We start from the raw sequence: 12,510 nt of genomic DNA on the forward strand, positions 1-12,510 counted from the left end.
AATTTTAAAGTGTTTTTTGACTCATTGAACAATAGCTACAAACTATTACATTTAACATAAAGGTCATATTTTATGTTAATTACATTTAAAAAATTCATACAATTAATGAGAAGACTATAATTGCTCTACACTTTGAAAATCTTTTTAAATGGTTGGTGTAAGAAAAGAAAGTTGTGTTCTCATATCTAATCCATGTGGTCTCTTACAGTGTTACATGTCAGGTGGCTTCTAGAAAAATGACAGTACCTACTGAGAGAATTGTCATGAGAAGGATTCATACTTGATTTTGGCATTATGAAAAGAATCTCAATTTATGAACTCCTGACAGGTCTTAGGATCCCTGGTGGTCCCCAGTCTACCAATGGAGAGCCAAAATTCCACCCACATATAGTATTCAGTGGCTTTCTTGCAGTCAGCCAGGTTGCTTCTTCTTAGTCAACTTATCAGACCTCTTGAGTATCACTGTTCCCTGGAGGACCACCTTCCATGCTCTTTTCCCTCTTGTTCATCTCCTACAGTCTTGGTATCTCCTAAAGTAGATATTTCCAAACTTTCAGCATCGTATAATTAAATGTCATACTAAATGTCTTTATCTTCACATTTATTGTTATCTCAAAAGTTCTTCCTTATATTGTCTTTTTTTTTAGACAAAAAAGGTTGAAATTTGTTCCTCAGAATGACTCAATGTAGCTAATTGTCATATTCCTTATCTCTCATAGTTATATTTGTGGTGAGAACTTGGCACATTAGTATTTTCATTAGAACATTGTGTTTTTAACTATAATGTCCATTGTTGTATAATGGATCTGCCACATTTATTACTCCTATTTTACGCATAAAATTTTGTATACTTTGGCCAACGCATTTACAGACCTCTTTTCAATCACTGCAGTCCCCGGTAACCACATTCCGCATGAATGAGTTCATGGAGTATTCTTCTTTCTGACTGTGGCTTATATTGTTTAACAAGATAGTCTTTAGAATCATCCTTTTTTTTTTTTTTGCAAATGACATAATGTATTCCTTTTATATAGCTTACTAGCACTTCCTTACCTACATGTAATACTTATCCATTCAGTCATCCATGGGCACTTAGGTGGATTCAATGTGTAGGCTATTGTGGATAGTATTACTGTAACTTGGGAGAATAAATGTTTAAGAAACTTAATTTCTTCTATTATATACCCAGGAGTACCGAGGCTGGATATCACTTTTCAGGGTTTTGAGGACCTGCACACCAATTTCCATAATGGTTCTGTTAACTTGTATCCAATTAACAATGTATAAGGGTTCTATTTTTTATATCCTCACAATCACTTGCTTTCGTCAGTCTTTGATAACTGTAACCTTTCAATCTTTGTTAACATTAAGGTGATATCTCATTGTAATTTTCATTTGCCTTTCCCGAATAATATTTTCTTTCTTTTCTTTTTTAGTTTCAGTGTTTGACTTTGGTAGTGGCAAAATGTTGGAGTGAGGTTCTAAGTATTTTTTCTTCATTTTTTTTTTAAATTGGAGCACTGGACTGAGCTCCCAAGGCCCAGATGAAGAGCAGAAGGAGGGAGAACATGAGCAAGGAAGTCAGGACCACGAGGGGTGTGTCCACCCACTGAGATGGTGGGACTGATCTAATGGGAGCTCACCAAGGCCAGTTGGACTGGGACTGAACGAGCATGTGATCAAACCGGACTCTCTGAATGTGACTAACAATGAGGGCAGACTGAGAAGCCAATGATAATAATGATACCGGGTTTTGATTCTACTGCATGTACTGGCTTTTTGGGAGCCTAGTCTGTTTGGATGCATACCTTCCTAGACCTGGATGGAGGGGGAAGGGCCTTGGACTTCCCAAGGGCAGGGCACCCTGAGTTCTCTTAGGACTGAAGAGCGAGGGGGAGGGGGAGTAGGGGGAGTGGAAGGGAAATGGGAGGATAGGAGGAGGTGGAAACTTTAAATAAATAAATAAATAGAAATAGAGTCCTTTGGAATAAACCTGGGAGTGCTACAGATGAAAAAACAAATGCTGTAAGAAGACATTGTTATTTCTTCTTTAAATGTTTGGTGGAATTTAGCCATAAAGTTACCTTATGCTGGCCTTTACTCTGACGGGAGACTGCTATGTTACTGCCTTATTACTCTTCATTGGTTTATTCAGCTATTTCTGTGATTTGTAATTCAGTACTGGTAGGAAATATTCATCAAGGAACTTTTCCCTTTTAGGTTATTCAATTTATTGATACATAATTTTTCATAATAGTCTTCTATGATCATTTGTATTTATCTTTTATCTCGTCCTTTCATATTTTACCTTGGGGTGTAGAAGCATCATGAGCTAATCTAATCCAGAGAATAGCGATGATTCTCTTCTATGTCACATTAAATAAGTGATGAAGTCAAATATGTTTTATCTCCTCAGTACTTCTTAATTCCACATCCTTTATTCCCAGAAGTTAATGCTCTCACATCACTCATATGCATTGATATTGTAGTCTCCTAATTCATCTTCATGACCTCAACTTTAAAATTGCCATCATTTTGCCTGCTAACCCCAACTCCAATAGTTTCTTTAAGCTTTCTTTATCAGTGTAAATCTCATTAAATAATTGCCTTGACTTAATTAAAATCATGTAAACCTCCATTTGTTTTTGGAATAAACTTTTTTATCTCCATACTGTTACTTAAAATGCCTTTTATGATCTGCCCCCATTCATCATCCTTATTTTCTATAGGACTCTGGTAACCTTTATTTTTCCCTGATTTATAGGCATTATATATTTATATTCACTGATCCACATTTGTATTCACCCCTCTTTGAAAGGAATAGAGCTCAAGACCAAACATAATTTCTCAGATTCTACAATGTCACCTCTTAATGGTAACTGTAACAAATCTGACATTTGCTTGGTGACATTGGTCTTTCCCTTTTCTGGCTGCTCTATATGAAACTGTTGTCCCATTTCTGAAGTATAAAATGCTTTAGTATATCATCTGTTTAAAAGCCATTGCTCTAATTTAGTTTATTCTTAGTCACCTCAGAGAAGGATAGCTTAGCAACTTATGTAATGTGGGTCTAAAAATATCCACATAGCATCTCTCTATATATATTACACATAATTTGGATGGGAAGAAATCGTAATAAATAGGAGCAATATGGCATCTTCCAGAAATAAAAGGAAATAATTTACTTTAAAGTCATAGAGTTCTTGAGAAATATTTGGCTCTATCATTTTCAGCTCTTTCTACTCCACCATAATAATAGCAATAGAAATTAGGGCAATTTGGACAACTATAAAGGACCAGATGAAAGCACTAAAATAAGTGTTACTCAAATTTTGATGTAGCAAAGAATGTGCTCTCTTGAATAGTTTTATTCATAAACTATAGTTCAGAGAAAAGAACTGCGTATTTTACCTTTTCCAAATTCTCTATTGTTAATATCCGTCTGATTTACTTTTCATATGTGGAACATATAGTGTACCATGGTGAGATTTACAGAATTCAATGTTTTAATCTCTACTGTTTGTCACTCGCAGCTTCTGCTGAAGATGGCACAAATCATTATTAATTTCATGGCAAAATCAAAAGGATCATCCATGTCATTATCGGATGCTATTGAGTCTGAGAGCTAGAAAATTCTCCTTGATTTGTTCAATGCAACAGCCCATTTGACCCCAGATACAATGTATTCATGAGTTTCTACTGCCTATGAGTTTCTATTGCTGCTTATAGGAATTGCTGACTTTGTAGAAATTTGATCAAAACATCAAAGATTGCAGAGAAACTGTGTTCGTGCCCTTCAAACCATTGATGGAGTGCCTTAACCTCGCCTTCTCTTGATGCCTTGCATATGGTCATCTGTCTTCCTGACTACTACTTCATATGGCTTATTTGTAAATTCAAGCAAATGTGTTCCTGACTGGCACTGATACATCACTGATGCCAGCATATCAGAGAGGATGAAGCATAAGGAAGCATTTTTTTGATTCAGATGGAAAATATTTCAGATTTATGAGGAAGTCCTGACAATAGCCGTTCCATGATATCTTCATATAATCAGTATCTCTCCATACCTCTCTTTACCAAATTTTATGACTTCAAACTTATTCAAAGGACTTATTTTCTTGCTGATCTTAAAGGTATAGTGGGTAGATGTGAAGCAAGAGCTGCTTGGCTGAACACCTTACCTCTGGCTTTTCACATACTCGATTTCTACTGCTTTCCAATGACCACTTACAGAGGCATTATGCGCAAAACACCTATCGATGTCCCACTGATATTGATGTGATTTTCCCTGGTGGATTGAGGGCAACCCAGCATATAGTCATTAGTATGTAAAGGTTATGTATAATGGATAATAGAGGAAAATGAAATAGCAGAAGGGAATTTGCACAGGAAACAGAAGCAGTAAATAGTTTCAGTGAAAGATTTTCTTGGGTTATACAGCAAATGCAAAGGGGATTGAAAAAAAGATGACTCTTACAGACTCAGAAAGAGTGGAGGGTGAAATGGTTTCATATTTTGAAGTATAATATGGTTTTATTTCAACCACAGAAAGCCATTTAAAAATAATCTTATATAATATAGTTCTTATGTGGCATCTTTCACCTGAATGTGTATTTATGAATTCTTATGTTACTTTTCTGAGATGGTCAGCAATAGGGCAGTAATAGGATAAATCTAAGAAGACAGTGGTTTTTTTTTCAGTACTTGGTTTTGAACCTAAGGTCTCAAGCATGCTAGGCAAGCACTCTACCATTGAGCTATATAACACCCAGCTTCCGGAAGAGGGTTTTACAAATTTATCTAAAGCCATATAATACCCAGGTCATGAAGGAGCAAAGAAGAAAGTCACAGTGTTTGCAATAAGCATTTCCTTTTAAGCCCATGCAATGCTATTAGCATTTTGAATGACATGTTTTGCAATTGGAAAATCTCACAGTAAATATTTTCAAAAGACACCTCTTAACCAATCAAACTGCTTAGTTCCACTTACCATCACAGAAGATCACCTGATATGTCTAGTTAAATTTTAAAACACCCAGGAAGATTTATTTACTAAACTACAATGTTTACTGGTATGAAAAAAGGAAGCGAGGTCTAATGCTAAAAGCATGTTTTAGGGAATTCATTTCGTCATTAAAAAGTAAAAGAACCATGAGCAATAAGCTTAATTATTAGAACCCATGAATGATAATAACAAATGGAAGTTAGAATTCTAGTAATTTTTCACTATTATAAACTACTTTCTACATTTATACCCTATTTCAAGTACTCTAATTCTTATGAATTTATTTATTTCTACTCATAATCCTATTATGGGTCTTATTTTAAGCATATTATCAGGTTAGTAAATGGAGATCTAAACAGATTAAATGATTTTCTCAAGACAAAGTGCTAGTAAATAGGAGAGATTTAAAAATCTATGTTTATAACTGTTGTAGTATGTTACCTTACTATCCTGTCAAATTGATATTCTATATAAAATATCATTCCTTGAAATGACTAAAAACCATGCATTAATTAACAAAGTGGAAAAATAATCAAACAAGCCTCAGACTATAAAATAAAATTTGTGACATGGCCATCACATCATAACAAAATTTTTAAAAGACAGATTGAATCATAATTTAAACTTATTAACACACACTCTCATATTACCTGAATTAATTTGCTTTAGGGGTTATGTCTTGTATATAAGACATTACTTCTGTGTAGTAAAGTGGACAGAAACAAACACATCTAACACTAAGTTGATTTCAACATTCTAAAGTTGAGCAAGAACATTTTGAGGAGTCTTGATGGTACTGCAACATTTCAGTTTACTCTTTATTTTGAATATTTTATTTTTAAACACTTATTTACAAAGTTTGTGTGCATGGGTTGGGAACCTATGTCATGGAGTGTGCGTGGAGGTCATCAGACAACTTGCAGGGTAATGTTCTCTACTTCCTTAAAATGGGTTCTGGGGATTGAACTCTGATATTTCAGCTTTGTAGCAACTGCCTTTTCAATGCTAAGCCATTTTCTAGTCCTTATCCTTTATTTTGAATGATTTCATATTAAAGTCATATCGGAACTGCAATTCTTCTTGATCCTTTCATTCCCTCAAAATTATTTCTCATTGCAGGTCATTATAAATTAAATAAACATACAATCTGAGTATTCAGTGAAACCTAATATAAAGAAAATAATTTTGATACAAGAAACCATTGTTCATGTTTACTGGAATAGGAATTGCTTGATGGCAATTTTTGAAGCAAGAATCATGGACATCAGCAGAGGCTATGTGCCTTGATTACTGACACTCCAGTAACATCTTGCAAAAACTATCTGTTGTTTTCTTACCTCTTCCTGTTTCATGGCTCCTATAGAAACTGGTTATGTAAAAACTATCTGTTAATGCTTTAGAAAATTGGAACCAATCAAACGTGCTTTGTTCTTTACAAGTATATGAAAATCTAAATATCATTTTTAACCACTTCTCAGAATCATATTCTTATTATATCTTAGTAAATAACCCTGCTTCAGTTGGGAATTGGAATTTCAGGTTAAACTGAAAAGAGGTTGTTAGTGACATATCTAGATAGTTTTCTTTTTTAATCATGATATTTCATTCATCATTGGAACAAGGCTTTCAAAAAACATGTGTTTCTTAAATTATTTACATTTTAAACTGGCAGAACTATTCAAGCAAGGAAATTAACATTCAGTCAAAATAAAATGCCATCCAGAAAAATCAATACAATTTTCTATTAAGTGTGGGTGACTTTAATCAGAGTGACCAAAGAACAACATTTTTCCCCCTTAAAAGTGGAAAGAATACACACAATTACCCTCCAAAACTCAAGAACCACATACTTTTCAACTTCTTGTGAAAATAAGGTTATCTGTTTTGGTTCTTATGAATTCTTGGGAAGACACTGCACTGAATTTTCTGAAAGCTCCCAAGTGCTTTAATGAAATTGCTACCTGAAAAACTGAGTAGCCATCTTACTGTGTACTTATAATTTAAGAAGCTATTGTAGATTAGTACTTATGACTGCTAATGAGAAAACCATAACAACCTTTTAATTGAAAGGAACATGGCTAACTACAGCAAGTGCAATCAATAGGACTGTGTTAGTAGTATAAACATTTCTTTTCAAAGAGTGTTCTTTCTACTCCAACAGCAGTATTTAAGGTTGGGAATGAAAAAAAAAAGAACTAGGAATCCATTTGTTATTACAACACTTAATTATGCTACAAATCTGTGCATCTCAGCACTGAGAGTGAATTCTTCCAAACCAAACAATCTTCAGTTAAAAAGAAAACTCATATAAAGACTTACCAATTACATAGGCTAGTAACAAAGCCAAAGTCACTGTGATTGCAGTAGCGCTCAAGGCTGTGCACTTCCAATTGCAGCATCTATACGGTTTGTTAAAAGTGAAGGCAGGTCGGGAAAAGGTGCTCCGAGGCAGCGGCCTGGGAGGTGGTGAGTAGACAGTATTGGATGTCAGAGGGTAGTTCTGACTGGCTGCACTGAAGATAGCAGAGGAACCAGATCCATGTTTGAACAGGAAATGCCTAATGGAGAAAAACAGAGAAGTTCCCCTGTAAATACCAGAGCCAATTTCTACAAACCCCACAAACTCTACAAATTTCAAAGCATCATACTATGACAAATCTCACCAGACCTGGAAAGGCTAGACAAAATTTCAGGTAATCCAGTGGTAAATGAATTGTCTTTGGTATTTTTTTTTCATTTCTTCTTCTCTTCATTCCCATCTCTGCCACTCTGTCCCTTCCTCAATCCCTCCTTTCCTTGCTTTGTTGCTGACTAGTAAATGGTCCAGTTCCATAGTTGATATTCACTATTCTTTTCTCATTCCTTAATCATGATTCTGAAGAGCTGACTGTGTTCTGCCATCAGATTTTGATAATTAGGGCATCCTAGATACCAGTGTTTGGCCTTTTCCTCACTACCAAACTTTAAAAATAAGACTTTCGGCAGATATTAATTAATCTTTTAATTTAAAATATAAAACATATGGCTCACTTGAAACAAGCTATCCCATTTATTCACCAACAACCATGTATAGTTCACATTTGAACATATCCATTTTTATCTGTTCAGCTCACCTCTTTAATTCTCTAGCTACTAGCTCGTGCTAGTTTTTGAAAGTTGTTGTACAATAGACAATTTCTCGCCGGGCGGTGGTGGCGCATGCCTTTAATCCCAGCACTCGGGAGGCAGAGGCAGGTGGATCTCTGTGAGTTCGAGACCAGCCTGGTCTACAAGAGCTAGTTCCAGGACAGGCTCCAAAACCACAGAGAAACCCTGTCTCGAAAAAAAAACAAAACAAAACAAAAAAAATTTCTCAAATATTTCAGATTCCAATATTATTATTATATAGATTTGATATTTTATAGTTTGTTTTCAATATAAAAATTATATGTGAAAACATTCACTGTTAACATATACCATTGCTGAAATTTGACAAATGCCATTCCTTGAGCAAAACAAACCTCTATCCAAATGTAGAACAGTCCCATAACTCCAGGAATGCCCTCATTTTTTTCTTAGCAAATTTCTACCTTGATTCCCAGAGACAAACTCAACTCTGCACTTTCTCACCATACATTTATTATGCCTGCTGTGGAACTTTATACATGTGGAGCAATGGTGTTATTATATTATAGTCCTACAGAGTGATCACATATTCCTCATTACTATTATAACTGGACCTTTCATAAATAGTGATACACTCATAAATAAGGACTTGAGACAAACATATATATTTTGACCCTGTACTTTCCTACCCTTGCGAGATGCTAAGTGCCATGTGTTTTGCTACATGCTCATTAACGCATTCCTTCTTTTCTTGTGTGGAACAGGCTATGCTATTTTCCTCATTGGGCTTTTAAGAATAGGAAGGCAAAAATAGGTTTAAAATGTTGTGCAAATTCACCCTGTAAGCAAGTGACAGAGCTAGAATCAGCATACAGGTCATCCAGGCTTTAATGTCCTGAATCTTAACCACTCTACTGTGCCCTCTATGGCAGTAAAATGCACTGCTAAACAAAGCACATTCTAGTGTTACATTTTAATGCACAGTATAAAACCTCTCAGTAAGTGAAAAGTCAACATCACCTTGCAACATATGCCCAAATGTAAAAGATTTATTTCTAGCTTCCACATTTAAAGGAAAAGAGGCATATACATTTAAAGAAAAAAGTCCCAACAACTCTAACGTGCCAGGTGATGAAAAACGCTGACAATAGAGAATTTTGCTTGAGTATCATGGAGGTTAACTGTTTTCTAAAGGGCTAAGTTACTGAATGAAATTGAGATACCTGTACCTTTCTAGAGGGCAATTTAACATCATATACTAAAATGTTTTAAATATATATTATTTACATAACAATTATGCTTTTAGGAGTTGTCTTCAAGAAATGATGCCTATGACACTTTAAGAAGTCACTTATTACAATGATATCTATAAGAGCTAAAATAACTTATACATATCCCTAATAATACTTGATATTTCATTAAGTGATTTTAAAAACTCATGATACATAATCATTGCAAATTGAGCTGTAAACATTAGGAAAAGCATTGACACATAGTACTAAGGAAAAGAAATCAGGCCTCAAGAGGGGCAATAGGATATACTTTTTTAAAGGAGAAAAAAAATAACATTCATGAATAAAATGGTAATTTGTGTGAAGTTTAGAATGTAGGGATATTTTATTAATGAAAAATGTTCTTGATCTAATATCAGTTTTATTACTAGGATTAGAAGATTTGTATCTGGTGAATTTACTAATCTTTCTATCTAGAGGGTCAGATACCAAGTCAGTTTCAATAAATGTATTATTTTGATCCTCGTCTGTTTGAGGTTGGTACTATTATCCTACTTTCTAGATGACAAAATGAAGATCCAGAGAATTTTGGTAAAATTTGATAACTGATAATTTTTCTATTACTAACAAGAGACAACATTGAGTGTTGAGTTGTACCATTCATGGTTCTACTTCATAAAGTATTACATTACTTTGTACTTATAACAAGCTTATTATAATATCTATATGTCTCGTTTTATAGATGAGAACAAGAAACAAAGAGATGCAAAAACTGGTCCATGGTCCCATTACTGATAATTGGTGATACAAAATTTCCGAACTCTAGTATATTGGCTCCAGAGCCGTTTCTATCAGACCATACACATACTAGGTTTATGTAGCTACTAAAAACATTAAGATTTTATAATTGGTCTGTTAAAGTTCAGAAGAAGCACATTTTGTGCCGAACTTGGCATGGAGACATTTTTCTAAGCTTTTTATACTGTTCCCTTTTGGACTTAATGAGAAGAATGAGAATGGCACCTACAGAATCACAAAGTTTGAAGGAACTTTCTTATAATTCTAGCAGCCCAATGCCTTCATTTTCAATGATAGTAGCTTCAACCTAAAGAATTATAGTGGTTTACTTAAGTAATGGCTAGTTAGTATTATAGATAAAGCGGGTATCAGAAATTTTTTTATTTAATATATTTCCATGGTATGATATTATCTGTAACCCTAATCTTCACTAGATAAGCATTATGTTCTAATAACTTATGCTAACTGACTCAAAATTAACAAATACTATCACTATCTGTTCAAACCGTATTACAAAATGTATGTGTATTCTATTGTATGTCTTTGTGCTGACTTGTTCTTTTGTTAACTTGGCACAAGCTGACGTCATCTGGTTGAGGAATTGCCTCTATCACACTGCCTGTAAACAAGTCTACGGGATAGTTTCTTGATTAATGATTGATGTGGAAGTGCCTGATCCACTATCGGAAGTTCCATCTGTGGGCAGGGGGTCCTAGATGGTATAAAAAAGCACAATGAGCATGCCAAGTGTATCAAGAAGTAAACTCTTTTCCTCCATGGTTTCTGCTTAAGTTTTTCACTTAGGCCCCTAACGTGAGCTTCCTCAGTGATAAAAGTGTATGGTGAAAGTTGCATTTGATCATGATATCTTACCACAAAAATAGAAACCCTAAATAAGAAAGAAATGACACCAGGTTGTGGGATATTGTTGTGACAGATTCTGGATGTGTGTTTTGAGGAGGACTGTGGTAACATTTGAACTTTAGGGTGGAAAAGACGTTGGATGCTTACAGCTCAGTGGGCTCTTCTGTGGGGTCCTGGAAGGTAAGAATATTGAGCAGCACAGATAATAGAGGTCTGCCTTGTGAGGTTTCAGAGGAAAGAAAAAACTCTGTTTGGACCTTTCATGTGCGTTTTGAATTAATACTCTGTGATTCTGGTCTTCTGGAGCTGTGATTAGCAAGAGACTAGTACCACTACAATGAAAACTTTGTTTTGTCGGGATAATAGATGCTTCTCAGCTGGGGCACAAGAATCTACTGTGATTAAGCAGAGACCAGCACATTTCTCTGGGAAGTGTTTCCCCATCGTGAACAAACAGAAGCTGTGATGTAGAGGTGGCTGTACTCTGTGCCGGGAACTAAACTTGGTATTCTGTAAGTTTCCCAGGTCTTACTGGTTTTAGAGGAATGAGAGGTTCCTGGAGAGCAGCTGAGGTTTGACACCATGTGAAACTATTTGATGTTGGATATTGCTCTACATGCTGTGAATAGGTTTTATTACTATTGGTTAATAAAGAAGCTGAATTGGCCAATAGCTAGGCAGAATAGATCTAGGCAGAATAGCCAAGCAAAAATACAGGGAAGAAGAAGGCAGAGTCTGGGAGATGCTGGAAGCTGCCAGGGAAACAAGATGTGAGGTAGCAAGCCACGAGCCTCATGGTAAAAATACATAATAATAGAAATGGGATAATTTCCTGGGTGGTGGTGATGCATACTTTTAATCCCACCACTTGGGAGGCAGAGACAGGTGGACCTTTGTGATTTTTGAGGCACACCTGGTCTACAGAGCGAGTTTCAGGACACACTCCAAAGCTATAGAGAATCCCTGTCTCTAAAAAACAAAAAGAGGGTTAATTTAATTTGTAAGAGATAGTTAATAGTAGGCCTGAGCTAATATGTCAAATTGTTTGTTAATTAATATTAAGCCTTGGAGTGATTATTCGGGAACTGGTGGATGAGACAGAAACCTTCAGTTGCAGCCATTGGTGAAGGTAAAGTCTCAGTTTTGGTGAAGATTCCAGCATATAAGAGATGTCAATACCATGTTGGATTACCAAGAACATCAGCAGCCGTGGAATGGATCTAGCTTGAACTTTAGATAAGCTGTGTGCGCTACCAACCACACAGCTTATTCCTTTGGTGCCCAGAAGATCAGGAGTTGCAGATAGCTGACACTGAGCTTTGAACTTTTGGACTTTGGTTTTATTTTGATTTAATTGTAACTGTGGCCTGACTAACTCTTTTGAGCAAGAAACTATGTAACTTGTTGATTTCACAAGAGCTCAGTTGAGAGACTGAACTTGTAGAGGAACTTGGGAATTTTAGAGAGACTGGAATTTTAAGAGAATTTGTATGTATATATATA

At 35.3% G+C, this 12,510-nt stretch overlaps 1 protein-coding gene across 3 annotated transcripts in view; it reads right to left on the bottom strand.

The window, feature by feature from the left end:
- Positions 1-12,510, bottom strand: part of Tenm1 (teneurin transmembrane protein 1) — a 570,621-nt gene that overhangs the window by 308,252 nt on the left and 249,859 nt on the right. For all 3 annotated transcript variants that reach the window (XM_050118835.1, XM_050118834.1, XM_050118833.1), the window contains exon 5: positions 7,328-7,566. In XM_050118835.1, coding sequence (XP_049974792.1) covers positions 7,328-7,566 — 239 coding nt within the window. The remainder of the gene's footprint in view (positions 1-7,327; positions 7,567-12,510) is intronic.

The sequence above is a fragment of the Alexandromys fortis genome, unplaced genomic scaffold (genome assembly GCF_014885135.2).
Source record: "Alexandromys fortis isolate MF-2015 unplaced genomic scaffold, M_Fortis_MF-2015_v1.1 scaffold_114, whole genome shotgun sequence".
Taxonomy (NCBI): domain Eukaryota; kingdom Metazoa; phylum Chordata; class Mammalia; order Rodentia; family Cricetidae; genus Alexandromys; species Alexandromys fortis.